This window comes from Hylaeus volcanicus, chromosome 6, assembly GCF_026283585.1.
Source record: "Hylaeus volcanicus isolate JK05 chromosome 6, UHH_iyHylVolc1.0_haploid, whole genome shotgun sequence".
NCBI classification, from domain to species: domain Eukaryota; kingdom Metazoa; phylum Arthropoda; class Insecta; order Hymenoptera; family Colletidae; genus Hylaeus; species Hylaeus volcanicus.
Genome location: NC_071981.1, coordinates 22,053,108 through 22,067,631, shown reverse-complemented (window position 1 = coordinate 22,067,631; position 14,524 = coordinate 22,053,108). Strand labels below are relative to the sequence as shown.

Sequence of the window (14,524 nt, the reverse complement as noted above, 5' to 3'; positions counted from 1 at the left end):
AAATTTATTCCACGATTACTTTTTTCATTTTGTAAATTTATGTACTCGTCTACCGCTGTTACCGTCATGCTTCAGAAGCAATAAAATATCTTTAACTGAGAAAGCTTTCTTGTTTCCTGTTTTTCGAGCAAGGGCCTCGCAAATTACGTAGCCAGCTCTAGTGACAGCTCAGGCTCTAAATATGTAGGGACTATAACGACTAAAGATCGTTTCACATTCAAAAGCACGTGAGTCTCGGCATTTTTTTCTTTTGTTACCAAGTGCGACTCAATCCACTACAGTAATTACTCATCGGTAAAATCGTTATTAAAAAAAAAATTTACCAATTTCGAATAATATTCTATGTCGTTGAAAAATCGCCTGTTATCGAGTGTGATAAAATTTCTGAATACGAAATTAGTCGATCGATCGAGAACGCGATTGTGAATTTCGATTTATCGATAGGAGAGAAGGTTCGTCACTGCGCTCGCACGTAGGAATCGTAGGTGATGGTAGAATGACAGTTCTCTGAGCAACTATTGCGCGAACATGCATGATCGTTTATTCCACTGTCAATTAATCCACGTGATGATCGAGGATTCATGATTGTTCCTTTGATTGTTACGCATTGTTTTCTCGGACGCGTGGCTCCAATGAAAACCTCTTCCACCGATGTCACGGCTGCGTGTCATGGATAATCGAAAGGGACCAATTCGTAAAGACACACTGCGCTGATCTAGAACACCAAACGCAAGGATATTCGTATAACAAGAAATGACTTGTAGGCGGTTTATCAAATCGTCGAAAATGTCGTGTTGCTGATGTAACTAACCGATTGTCGTTTGGAGTTCCGCGGTATACGTTCTCGACGTATCGTCAGCGAGAAATTTGAAAATTACGTCGTACATTTCGTCCCGACAGTTGCTCAGTTGATGAAATTTTATTTAAAATTTATCAGAAGCTCCAAAGGAATGTGTTAAATGACCTCGCGATCAGTGTAAACAACGTTAACGACGCAATGGAAAAATTTGCCGTTGATTTGGACAAAGTTCTCGACGATTTTGAATTTAACGAAGGTGAGAATTTCTTTTTTTTTTTCATAGAATACGAATAACCATATCTTTGTTTGTAAACAGTTTCAAATCCAATATCTGTACTCCAAACTCAAATTGAATGTTATTATAATTATTGGTCCTATTTATTATAGATTCCTATCGAATAATATAATAAACCTATCTTTCAGATTGTGCAGAGCAAATAGCATCTGTTAATCCTTCTGCAAACAGTGCATCGTCTTCTGCGAGTAAGAGTAACTTGGAACCATCGGATTTAAAACCTTATAATTATCATTTGATAGAGTCTAGGACAGCCAACAAAGAATTGGATGTGGTATCTCCTCTGGAAAGGCATAAGGATCCACAGGAAACGGCTGGAAGGAGTATATGTGTCCAAGACAAGAACGTAATTCCTGATGCTCTTACCTATACTAAAGATGAAACGTCGCTAGATAGCTTGGACAGCGTAAATCATTTTTATATGCAAGAATGCGCAAACGACAATAAATTGACGCAAAAACAAATTGTCCCGCCGTATAACTCCGAGCAGGTTCCTTTGACGATACATAACGACATATCGCAAAAATTAATTCAAAAACAGCAAAATGGTAGTAGTAGCCCAAAGATTGACAATAGGTATGATAAAAAACTGAATCAATTTAATCTCAAACCCAGTGTTAGCAATGTCTTCAGTAGTTTAAACGACTATATAAACGCGCCGCCTGGAAGTTCGGACTGTATTCACCCTACGTTAGACGAGCAAGAAAGAGAATCCAATATAGAATCTAAACCTATTTGCCACGATAGGGAAGCACCTCGGTTAATTCAAAGTTCTGTGAAAAATACAGACGAAAGTACAGCGATTAAACAAGGAAGCAATACGATTAATAGTGGTAAAGAAGCTTCCATTTCAAGTCATCAGGATGTCGCGGTATCCGTAGCATCGGAATTTCCCGATACGCGTGAATCGAATATCGAAGAAGATAGTGTAAAAAATATTCATTTACCAAGTTATGAAGAAATAAAAAATGAATCTGAACTCTCTAGAAACACAATGGTAACCGAAACATACAGATTAAGTACCGATGCAGAAGTAGTAAACGAGAAACTACATAGTAAACTCAATTTTGATCGGGTGCGTGAAAATATTGATATCGTAAGCAGAGAGAATAATTCGAGATTTGAATATCTTCATGGCGCTCAGGCGACTAGTTGCGAAAAGAAGTCTGTAACACAATCGGAAGAAAGTAAACCGTTAGATGTAAAATGTTCTGTTACAACTGATAAACATAAAGTCAGTTCAAATCTAGTACATAAACCACTTGGATTCAGTAGTATCAATGATTTACCAGAGGAGGAACTGACTAAGTATTTAGCTGAAATAGAGGAAGAAGATACGCTAAACAAAGAAAATAACAAGCACGAAACTGTATTAGAAAATACAATGCAAAGTACATCACAAGATCAAAAGAACGAAGTTCAAACCTTGAAAAATATTATAGAACCTTCAACGACAACAGAGGAAGAATTAAGCAAGAAAATAGAAAATATTTCGGTAATTGATTATACGAAAGAAGATACAAATAAAGAAATACAGACTGATTTATTAGAGAAACAGAATCAACAACAATACAACGATCAAGCGAAAGAAGATAAACGTAGCGACGTGTTAGATAATACAAGCAGTAGAAAATTCGAATTATCGCATATAGACGATGATGAGAAGGAAAAACACGAATATATTCATGTAACGTTAGAAAGCGGATCTATATCTAATACAGAGAGTATTAAGGACGTTCGAGAAGATTGTACATATGATTTAAATATAAATCAAGAATCATTGACTAACGATAGAACTGAAACGCAATTAAAGGAGCAGAAAGAAAATTTTGGGCAATATAGTCAAGCTTGCGAATTAAAAATGCAAAGCGACATCGATAATAATTCCGAAGAAAGCATTTCGATATCATCCGAAATAAAAGTACAAAGTAATACGATAACGCATTATGATGATACAATGCCTAAATCTGTGGAGGCTTCCATAAGATCAAACACAAGCGATACCAGCGATGAATCAGAGAAGCCAGTGCGACCTCAGACTTTGGATATCGTTTTAACAAATAATACAAGCGAACATCCGACACTTGGTTCTACAAGCGATACATCTGGTCAAGTGCAATCGGATGTCGATGCTATGAAAGAAGATCAAGGATCTTTGCCAGATATCTTAGACAATTCCTTACCAGAATCTAGTTTAGTTTTGGGAAAGCAACCCCCATTTTGGGTTCCAGATAGCAATGCACCCAGTTGTATGTTCTGCGATGTAAAATTTACAGTAATCAAAAGGCGACATCACTGTCGCGCGTGTGGAAAAGTCTTATGTAATAAATGCTGTAGTATGAAATATAAATTAGAATATCAGGGAAACATTGACTCCCGTGTTTGCGTTTCCTGTTATCAGCTTCTCACCAAAGGTAATTTCTACGATATAACGTTTGATTATTAGAACGTTGTTAACTGTATAAGGAAAGAGGGAATATAGTAACGGAAATTTTATTTTGCAGCTGAAACTGAACAAGGTTTGGGAGAATGGACTTCTGGTTATTCAACGTGCATGAGTAACAATGATATCAATTCACCTCAGGTACGTTGAATGCAAATTATTTTATAAGAGATTGCTGTGTATTTTTTTCATGTATGGACCCATAAATTCTAATAGTAAATATTAACTACCAGTAGTTTGTCACATTTATTTTCTATTAATAAAGCGTTGAATTATTACTGTCGATCATTTACTATTTCCATTATTGTACTAACTTAATTCAATTGTTTACGAGAATTACAACATAGGATGTTACATTCCTTGCTGCCTGGTTGCATAACTCCATTAGATTCTTATTTCATGTAAATATTTGATATTCTTTTGTTTATTAATTCCTGAGTTTCTATTGGTAATAAAAGATCTCTAATTTAGTTATTAGTTGCATCAAATTTTTGAAGAAAATGATAAAGCTCATATATCATAAATTACATTTAAATAAAACATTTTTTCTTAAATTAATCTAAATGTTAGCATAAGATTATTAATCACCTATAACAATTTGTTGAATACTTCTTTCTTATTATTTCACATCGTTTCGTAGATGAATTTAGATTTAAGACAGAAACTTTGCAATCTTCTCACAATTATAAAACAGAATCAAATGTCTAATGTTTCAACTGATTCACAGTATTTAAAATTGATACTTATAAATTACGAGAATGATACGATTGTAGTAGCACGTTCAATTTGTTTGCATTGTGTTCTTTTTTCATGTTATAAATATTTGTTTCTGGTTCGTTTTTTGTTAGATATTGATTTTCGTATTACAAATATAAGGCATGCTTTTTTTTTAACTAGCATTATTTGCGAAGAGTTACTTGTCTGCTTTATATTTTAGTTGCAAGAAATATCCAGTAAACAGAAAATTGTCGCGATTGAAGTAATTAAGTTATGCGAACATACTAACTGCGATCATTTGTAGTTTAATACTTAAATGTCGTTGAATTTTTATTATGTTACTGATTGTTTACTGCTAATATTTTTTATTTTTTTTGTTAGGACTTTCAAACATTTTCTTTAAATAAAATTTTATCGTAAAGCGAATATTTCTAAATAACAAAGTATCGATCGGATGATTATCGTATGAATAAAATATATAGATCATAATTAAATGCAATAAAGGAACATTCTATTATTTTGTGTGTGCAATCTGTGTTTACTGGATGAAGAAATAAATGTGAATGTTAGGAGTATTCGAGAAATGGTTATAGGGGAGACAGCCTAATCCAAATAATCCCATGGAGTACTGTTCAACTATACCACCCTTGCAACAGTTATCTGGCGGATTGGCTCCACCGCCTACGGTCATGGTACCCGTCGGAGTTCTTAAAAGAGAAGGTGGTACAAAGAACAGGCCTGAAGTTTCAAAATCTGTTATGTTTAGCGATGGTAGGTAAAAGTTATATACAGTATTCAATGATGTTTAAATTTATTCATTGCAAAAAGAGTGAAGTATGTTTGATTTTTAAGACTTACAGTTGCTCAAGCACTCGAATTGCATTTTGTTCTAACAATAGAAAGTATCATATTTTTCTAAACTTAATATAATTAATTACTAGACAATTAACACGTAACACTGTAGAGATCGTAGATACAGCAACCCTACACTTTAATCTGAACCTGATACACCTTGCATTAAGTTTTGGTTTTCTTGAGTTGACGTTATATTCCTATATCTGTGTGCGATATTATTTTTTTGCCTCCCTGAAACGTTTCACCTCGTCAATGGCCCTGTTCCTTCCTGTTTGTTTTGGTTTTATGCACCTATAACTAAAACACAGGAATAAGGCCTGGCTGTGACCTGACAGAACTAGACATGTCGTGGGACTTGAAACGGCCGTACCGGAAATTGGCGAGCATGATTATACCGACACCTGGATCGTCGGTGCCGAGTACTTCTGTCAAGAGGCAGAACTTGCCGCATTTGGATCCAAACACTGAAAGTTACGTGCCACACGAACCGAACGCCCTTCCGCCAACCGTAACGATACATAAAGGACGTAAGTAATAGATCTATTGACAGATAACTATGTTTTGCTTTAACATAACGTTATACAAGTTTATTTAACTTTACAGAAGTATCGTACCACCCTGTAACAGACGAGGATCTTCTCTACAAAACACTAAAAAATGATTGCGAGCCACCAGTAATGTTTGCAATTAATCGGAATCTCTATGCCTACGTTAAGATAGTAAATTGTAAGCGTGAACTGGTAGTAATTATTGCAGGTATTAATTTGATAGTACTTCTAACGAAACGAATTCCATGCATCATTTTTAGTAAATTGCTGCGTAAATAAAACATGTTGGAACGTTACATCGAAAGGACTCGCTTGCGTAGGACAAGACGAGGTAATACTGTTAATTGAAACGTTGCCCGATGAAACCCAGATACCGAAGGACCTCCTTATTTTCATCAACGAGTTATATCTCGAAGCTATCGCAGGTATCGTTTTGCATGTTTATTTCTAACGAATTTACAACATAATTTAATAAATCATCGATACAGGACACACGGTCTCCGAGTTGGGATTCTCGAGATATCATGGAGGAAATCTTTTGGGTTCTCGGAAACATGCTGGATTCCTTTTCATACGACAAACGTTTCAATGTTTACAAAAGATCGTTTTACCTCCTGCCCCTTTCCTAGTGGGTTTACTGGTGCACAGGTTTGTTTCATTAAAAATTGCAATACAACGATTATCCATTTAACATAAGTTACATAATTCGCATTTTTTTTTATCGTTTTAGGTGGGAAACACCGTGGGCTAAAGTGTTTCCGTTGCGTCTTGTCCTACGAATTGGTGCGGAATATCGCAACTATCCTTGCCCGCTATTCTCCGTGCGATTTCGTGATGCCTTGTACTTCGAGATAGGACACACTGTTATGAAAGTGTTAGCGGATTTTCGAAACTTCGGGTACACGTTACCTACCGTGAGAGGACTGACTATACATTTCAGGAATCGAATAACGGATGTGATGTTCCCAAAGAATCGATACGATCAAGTGATCAAAGGTTTGAACAATTCGAACGACCACGTGCTAGCGTATGCTTCGAATTTCAGCATGGCTGCCGACTCGCACTTAGTCTGCATACAAACCAACACTGGCGACGAAAGCAATTACCAAACGCAAGCGATAAGTATCGCGAACAAACCAAGAACAGGTACGTATTTGATTTATAACGAATGTAGTGAAGGATTAATTGTATTTTCAAATGCTAATTAGTCCTTACAATCGATTCAGTGACAGGAACGAGTTTTATCGTTATCAACGGCGCGTTAAAATCGTCGATGGGTCTCTCGGCCAAATCAAGTATAGTGGAGGATGGAATGATGGTAGAAATAATGCCAGAAAAAATGGAGGCTTTAAAGGCGGCTCTCAGAAACATGCAAGATTTTTCTATTGGTTGCGGTCGACAAGGAGCACCCGAACCAGACGAAACAGTAAACATAAAATGGGTCGAAAACGATGTAAACTTCAACGTAGGGTAAATGTCACGGCAGTTAATTTTTCGATTCATTTTTCATTTTAACTGCGAACTATTTGAATTCGTTATCTGATTTTAGAGTTAAAAGTCCTATCGATGGACAACCAATGGATGGTATTCCATCGATTAGAGTACGTAAAAGTATCCATTGCAAGGGAACAAGCAGATTTATTTGTTGGAGGGAAGTATTTATTATTAAGGTATGCGCAGCGACGAATATAATTTTACTTTCGCCCTACTTATGTTATCAAGCGTAAAAATATTTTTGTTTCTTGAACTATCTCTCATTGATCAAAATGTCATTAAATAAATGTATTTCAAACTGTTTATGTTCAAAGTCTGATGATCATCCGAACGGGGTTCACGATCCAGTGGATATAGATAAATTATCCGGAAATATAGCGAAAGCAACGTGCACAGCTTTGGTGAAGCTACTAGACCTTCTAGCTACTGCTGGTTTAATGAAACTTGGCGTAAGAACTACCATTCATCCCGATAACGTGAGTTCCTTGATATGATATAATAATGACGATAAGCAATTCTATAGCACTTAGCAGTTTGGAATAGTCTCTCATCTGAAATTTAAAAAGAAACGTATAATGAAGTTGTAATATAACACTAGGTGGGTTATGAAGCTGGTAGCGAAGGTATGAAATTGCCACCGATCTACATGAACAGTTTGGACAACGAATTAATTCAAGTTCTGCATAAAGCAGCGCAAAGCAGTCAGGATACACATACGGTGCTTGAATTAATTTTTTACATACTCGACTATTGAGACTTGTCCCTGTTTACTCCTGTTTTGTTAACATCTTCATCGAACAAAATATTGACACGCATATTGTCGTGCAACATTTGTACACCCGCCATGTACAATTTAAGGATTCGTGGAACTATTGAAATAGATGATCTGAAACGAGGGGGAAATATTTTCTATTTAAATACTAACCACATACATAGACGACACAAAAGCGCTTATATATATGTACATCATAAAATGTACCGAATCATGTCCAGTAAAGATACAAGAAAATAACTACTAATACACAAATATAAATAGTAACTGCTGAATATGAAGGTACATACTCACATTTGCTTTAAATTGTATTAGCCTCGCTCCTCTGGGGTGTGGCAATCGAATTCTGTATTTATAATTGTCTTTTATTCGAAAACATTGACGATAAATGTATTGTTTTGTATAAAGAATTTTAGGAACTTTTTGTGGCTGGAGCCGAATGAAGATACCATCATTTTTTATTTGCATTATGTAAATATATACGTTTTGTTGTTATTCGTGTAATATTTGTATAATGATAGTTAATAGTACTTTTTTGAAGTGTTAACTTGATAAATAAAATGGTTTTTGTTAATCTCTATGCGTTTTAAAGAGATCGAAACTATCTCTGGTGAATAATTGAAAGAAATTCGCTGGAATGTTGGGCTTTGAGAGATTGTATGAGCAAAGATGAAGTTAACCTAAGTAGTCCAATTACGACATAAGGAAAAGTGCAATTTTGTTTAACAAAAAATTATATTTGTTTGTTAGCTTTATTAAACAATTTATATGCAATCGTACACATAAAGTTGAAAAAGTTGAAAGACATATTGTGACGTTAAGGTAATATATCAAATTTATCATTTTTATGAATATAATTATTATGTAATAATAATTATCGATCCTTTAGTTAGTGGCGAAATCTAGTAGGAACATTGAGAACTATTTTCACTACAAACTTAAGTGTGTTACCACCGATGGCGCCACTAGTAATAAAACCAGTATTAGTATTCATAAATGTGTATATTGTAAAACTAACAATAACGCACTCTAAATAAAGCTAAGGAATATCTCCAATAATCCTCTATCGTTTTGGTTCTGTTGAATTCCATTATTTTATATATGCAAAGTACTTCTAGAAGTTGAACGTAGCAGTATACGTATCCCATAATTCGATACAAAGGAAACGCAACAGTCGATATAATATCGATATTCGATATCGATGTACTCTCGTAAATGATTGACCAATTGACTTCCGAGTTGAGTATAGAAGTCGGTGACAAGCAGTTATTACGGTAACAGAGAATACAAGCATTGACTTTTTTAATTATTACTTAGCGTTCGTATTATAAGTAAATGGCAGTATAAAACAAAAGTAATTATTATTCGCAATTGGTTATAAGCAGTGAGTGCGAAAATGACGCTCACAAATAGGGTAAGTGGGTTAATTTGAACTCGATATTAGATTTCGGGCAATTCTTTATTTTTTAAACACTTTAGATGGAAATAGATGAAAAGACTGCGAAGGGAGAAGGTTTTAAACCTTATTACATTACCAAAATCGAAGAGCTGCAGTTAATTGTAGCAGAGAAAAGTCAAAATTTAAGGAGGTTACAAGCGCAACGTAATGAGCTTAACGCGAAAGGTATGCTTTACTTTTTATACCTATATATCACATCTACTATGATCAATAATTTCTATTTCATTGCTTTTAATATTTTTTATACTAAAAATATTGTTATTATCACTAGTGCGCATGTTGCGAGAGGAATTGCAACTTCTTCAAGAACAAGGATCATATGTTGGAGAAGTTGTCAAACCAATGGATAAAAAGAAGGTCTTGGTTAAAGTGCATCCTGAGGGCAAATTTGTTGTGGATATTGACAAAAACATTGATATCAACGATGTAACTCCAAATTCAAGAGTTGCATTGCGTAATGAAAGTTATACTCTGCATAAAATCTTACCAAATAAAGTCGATCCACTTGTTTCTCTTATGATGGTTGAGAAAGTACCAGATTCTACATATGAAATGGTTGGTGGCTTAGATAAACAGATTAAGGAAATTAAAGAGGTTATAGAACTACCTGTTAAACATCCTGAATTATTTGATGCTCTTGGAATTGCTCAACCTAAAGGAGTTCTTTTATATGGACCACCAGGTAGATGAATAATCAGAAGAAAATGCTGGTTTATTTCTTATCAGAAAACGATACATTATAAATGAATTTACCATTTATTTTCAGGTACAGGGAAAACTTTATTGGCAAGAGCTGTTGCTCATCATACAGAATGTACCTTTATTCGTGTATCTGGTTCTGAATTAGTACAAAAGTTCATTGGCGAAGGTTCGCGTATGGTTCGTGAACTTTTCGTAATGGCAAGAGAACATGCTCCATCTATAATATTCATGGATGAAATAGATTCAATTGGAAGTTCTCGTATTGAATCGGGATCTGGAGGAGATAGCGAAGTATGTTTTATATTTTGGATTTTAAGGTTCAGGAGTTCATTGAAACTAAATAAAAATTTTAATTAGGTTCAACGAACTATGCTTGAATTGCTCAACCAATTGGATGGTTTCGAAGCAACAAATAATATAAAAGTTATCATGGCGACAAACAGAATTGATATATTAGATCCTGCTTTATTGAGACCGGGACGTATCGATCGTAAAATTGAATTTCCGCCACCAAATGAGGAAGCGCGTCTCGATATTTTGAAGATCCACTCGAGAAAAATGAACTTAACTCGTGGTATTAATTTAAGAAAAATTGCAGAACTTATGCCTGGTGCATCAGGGGCTGAAGTGAAGGTATTTAATATTACGTCTGCAGAAATAATGGAGTGTTTTCAAAGATTGGAATTCTTTAGTCATCTTTCGTACGTTCTCATATTTTTAGGGTGTGTGTACAGAAGCTGGCATGTACGCTCTTAGAGAACGTCGCGTTCACGTTACTCAAGAAGATTTTGAAATGGCTGTGGCAAAAGTTATGCAGAAGGATTCAGAAAAGAATATGTCGATCAAGAAGTTATGGAAGTAATTGATTGTACTTTCTGTATTTCATTATTTCTATATTGTTTGCATTTTTTGTAACTCCATGTAACTTCAATTGAAATGTGTATGAGAAATAAAGATTATAGTTATAAGAACAAAGGAATAATTTACTTTTTGTTTAAGAAATACTTTAATTTTTTCACCTGAGAATTTTCGGTTATTATTACAATAAGATTTATTTTAACACTGATTTACAAATTAAAGGTGTGGGTGTCTAACAGTGGGGTTGAAATTATTTGAATATTTTTTAGAATGTTTATATGCTTCCTCAAAACATGAATAGCCAAAATATTCGAACTACAATCGCATAAGATTGTTAGCAAAACTGATTTCAGAAGCGAGAAGGAAAACCTGTTCTTTCTTCGATCTCCGCTTGTCCCCACCAGTCCCCACTCTTGTCAACTCTTGTATGGTAATAACCGCATGTGGTTTCGCACGACATGTGTTCCTTAGTAATTCAACATTATTTATTATAATTGATTTTCACTAATTAGGTACGGCTGTTTATAGTTCAACATGGGTAAAAAAGGGAAGATTGGAAAACAACGAAGGGATAAATATTATCACCTAGCAAAAGAAACCGGTAAGTGGAAATATTTTTGTTACAGACTATATCATATTTCCAATATAATTAATTCGATGAAAGTTATGGAATAAAATATTTAGCAATAAATTAAAAACGCTTGCCAGCTTCTATGTTTGTTGTGTGTTACACGTTCCTCACAGGTTATATTTTATAGGTTATAGATCACGTGCTGCTTTCAAATTGATTCAGTTGAATCGAAAGTTTGAATTTTTACAAAAATCTCGAGTATGCATAGATTTATGTGCAGCTCCTGGTGGGTGGATGCAAATCGCTCGGCAGAATATGCCAGTATCTTCCATAGTCATTGGCGTAGATTTGTTTCCCATAAAACCAATTCCAGGATGTATCAGTTTAACAGAAGATATCACGACAGATAAATGTCGTGTTTCAATATCTCGTGAATTAAAGACATGGAAAGCTGATGTTGTGTTGAATGATGGAGCACCAAATGTTGGAAAAAACTGGCTCCACGATGCATATCAACAAATTGTTTTAACTTTAGCTGCTCTGAAATTGGCAACACAATTTCTGAGGCCTGGAGGATGGTTTGTTACAAAAGTTTTTCGATCAAAAGATTATCATGCATTGATTTGGGTTTTGAAACAGTTATTTAAAAAAGTACATGCAACTAAACCTCAAGCATCACGATCAGAATCTGCTGAAATTTTTGTTGTCTGTCAATATTATATTGCTCCAGACAAGTTAGATCCTAAATTCTTAGATCCAAAATATGTTTTTTCTGAATTAGAGATAGATTCAACAAATAAACTGAATGTATATAATCCGGTAACGAAGAAACATAAAGCAGAGGGCTATCCAGAAAACGATTATACTTTATATCATAAGTTATCAGTTAAAGATTTTATATCACATGAAAGTGCTGTGGAAGCATTGCAGAATGCTTCTGAAATTGTTTTCGATGATGAAACAATAGCAAGTCACGAGAAGACAACCAAGGAAATAAAGGAATGTTGTAAAGATATTAAAGTATTAGGTAAAAAGGATTTGCGGCGTTTACTTAGTTGGTGGAAAACAATGAAGGAATGTTTGAAAGAAAAACAACCGGTAGAAGAAGATGCAGAAAAAGATGTGGTGGATGAGTCAACAAAAGTACCTATGACTCAAGAAGAACTAGAAGATTTGGAAGATGAAGAAATTATGAAACAAATCGAGGAACTTCGAACTGACGAAGCTAGAGACCTTAAGCGAAAGAGGAAAAAGGTTAATAAAGAAAGACAAAAGTTAAATGAACGTCTGAATTTAAAAATGGTACATAAAGGAAACGAAGGACCTATATTGGAAGGAGACGAAATGTTTAGCTTGAAACAGATTAAGACATTACAACAGTTAGAAAATGTAACTGATCAGAATCCTGATGTAGTAGCAGAAAGTGATGTAGATTCGGATGAAGGGCAAAGAAAAGTCAAAAAAGTTACATATAACAAAGATGAAGGACATTTGGATAGCTCTGGATTGTATTATAAAACAGAGAATAGCAACTCAGAAGATTCAAGTGATTCATCAGATGATGACTCTCATAGTGACAAATCAGGCTTAGGTTTGGATGAGTCTGATAATGAAGATAAAAATGAAAGATTTGCAAAGAGAAAGAACGTGGATGAGGATTCAGAAAATCCTTTGTTAACTGATTTAGATCATAGGGATAAGAAGACTAAAAGAATTCACAAAGCAGAATTATGGTTTGAAAAAGATGTATTCAAGAATTTAGAAAACGAAAAAGATGAAGATTTTGAATTAGATAAAATGGTAGAAGAGTACAAGAAAAAAGGTGGACATTTAATAGGGGAAGATAACGAAGAAGAAAACACAACTATGCAGAAGAAAGTTATAAAAGAACAAGATGGCGACGATGGCAATGGTAGCGATGACGATAATAGCGAAGATACAAATTCTGATTATGACATGCAGGAAATGATGGCTACTAATAAAAATAGTGTTAAAAAAACTCAAATTGGGGGCAAAAATGGTTTTGAAATAGTATCACAGACAAATGGTATAAAGCCAATAAAGAAGAAACGTTTGTCAGAAGAAGATTTAGCATTAGGGTCATTATTAGTTCAAAGTAAGAAAACTCGAAGGGATCTGGTAGATTCAGCTTGGAACAAATATGCGTTTAACGATGAAAAGTTACCAGATTGGTTTGTGCAAGACGAAGAAAAGCACATGAAGAAAGAAGCACCTGTACCTACGGAACTCGTCGATGAGTACAGAAAGCGAGTAGAAGATGTGAATGTTAGGCCAATTAAAAAAGTATTAGAAGCAAAGGCGAGGAAAAAGCGACGAGCAATGCGTAAATTAGACAAAGCAAAGAAAAAAGTGGAAGCAATTATGGACAACACAGATATCAGCGACAGAGAGAAGTCGAAACAAATACAAGCGTAAGTATAATTTTCTGTCTACTATTTTTTATAATGAATAGATAGTAGATTGTTTTTTTATGTATACTTGTTTGCATTTTTATTTTAGGCTGTACAAGAAAGCTCATAAAGAACCGAAGAAAGATGTTACTTATATTGTGGCAAAGAAACATATGGCACAAAAGAAAGCGGCGAGACCCGCTGGTGTTAAAGGACGTTACAAGATAGTCGATCCCAGAATGAAGAAAGATTTACGTGCGGCAAAAGCAAAAGAAAAAACTAAAGGACGTGGAAAGAAAAGTCATGGCGGTAAACCACCTCGAGGAAAGCCTAAAGTTCACAAAGGAAAGAAATCAAAATAATTTCATGTACACAAAAAAAAGAAACAATAAAAATACAAAACACACAAACATCTTTCAGGTGTATAGTAGACGTCACTTTGCAATGTTTTGTAATAGTGTATATAATATAGTGCGTTTTGTATATACATGTGTATTAATGTTTATTGTGTTTATTACACAATAAACGAAATTAAACTATTTTGTACATAAATATGTTCTATATTGAAATTATATTGTTTTACTAAAATTCGGTTCAGAA

General features: G+C 34.5%; 3 protein-coding genes across 6 annotated transcripts; all 3 read left to right on the top strand.

The window, feature by feature from the left end:
- Window positions 1-262: 262 nt before the first annotated feature.
- Window positions 263-8,503, top strand: LOC128877792 (zinc finger FYVE domain-containing protein 9). 4 transcript variants are annotated; one of them, XM_054125322.1, is made up of 13 exons: window positions 263-1,055; window positions 1,223-3,508; window positions 3,599-3,678; window positions 4,848-5,025; window positions 5,445-5,636; window positions 5,713-5,835; window positions 5,918-6,082; window positions 6,146-6,305; window positions 6,388-6,803; window positions 6,884-7,127; window positions 7,207-7,327; window positions 7,466-7,627; window positions 7,750-8,503. In XM_054125322.1, exons 1-13 carry the CDS (start codon window positions 998-1,000, stop codon window positions 7,903-7,905), a joined length of 4,341 nt encoding a protein of 1,446 aa, XP_053981297.1. In that variant the 5' UTR covers window positions 263-997; the 3' UTR covers window positions 7,906-8,503. The 4 variants fall into 4 exon arrangements, with proteins under 4 accessions (XP_053981297.1, XP_053981296.1, XP_053981299.1 ...); XM_054125321.1 differs by having other exon boundaries at window positions 5,418-5,636; XM_054125324.1 differs by having other exon boundaries at window positions 264-1,055; window positions 4,911-5,025.
- A 648-nt stretch (window positions 8,504-9,151) lies between these two features.
- LOC128877796 (26S proteasome regulatory subunit 8) lies at window positions 9,152-11,066 on the top strand. Its single transcript, XM_054125328.1, has 6 exons — window positions 9,152-9,337; window positions 9,403-9,547; window positions 9,654-10,064; window positions 10,149-10,375; window positions 10,442-10,717; window positions 10,806-11,066. The coding sequence occupies exons 1-6, from the start codon at window positions 9,320-9,322 to the stop codon at window positions 10,944-10,946; spliced, it is 1,218 nt and encodes a 405-aa protein (XP_053981303.1). The 5' UTR covers window positions 9,152-9,319; the 3' UTR covers window positions 10,947-11,066.
- Window positions 11,067-11,355: 289 nt separating this feature from the next.
- On the top strand, window positions 11,356-14,524 carry LOC128877797 (pre-rRNA 2'-O-ribose RNA methyltransferase FTSJ3). Its single transcript, XM_054125329.1, has 3 exons — window positions 11,356-11,543; window positions 11,701-13,945; window positions 14,034-14,524. Exons 1-3 carry the CDS (start codon window positions 11,477-11,479, stop codon window positions 14,284-14,286), a joined length of 2,565 nt encoding a protein of 854 aa, XP_053981304.1. The 5' UTR covers window positions 11,356-11,476; the 3' UTR covers window positions 14,287-14,524.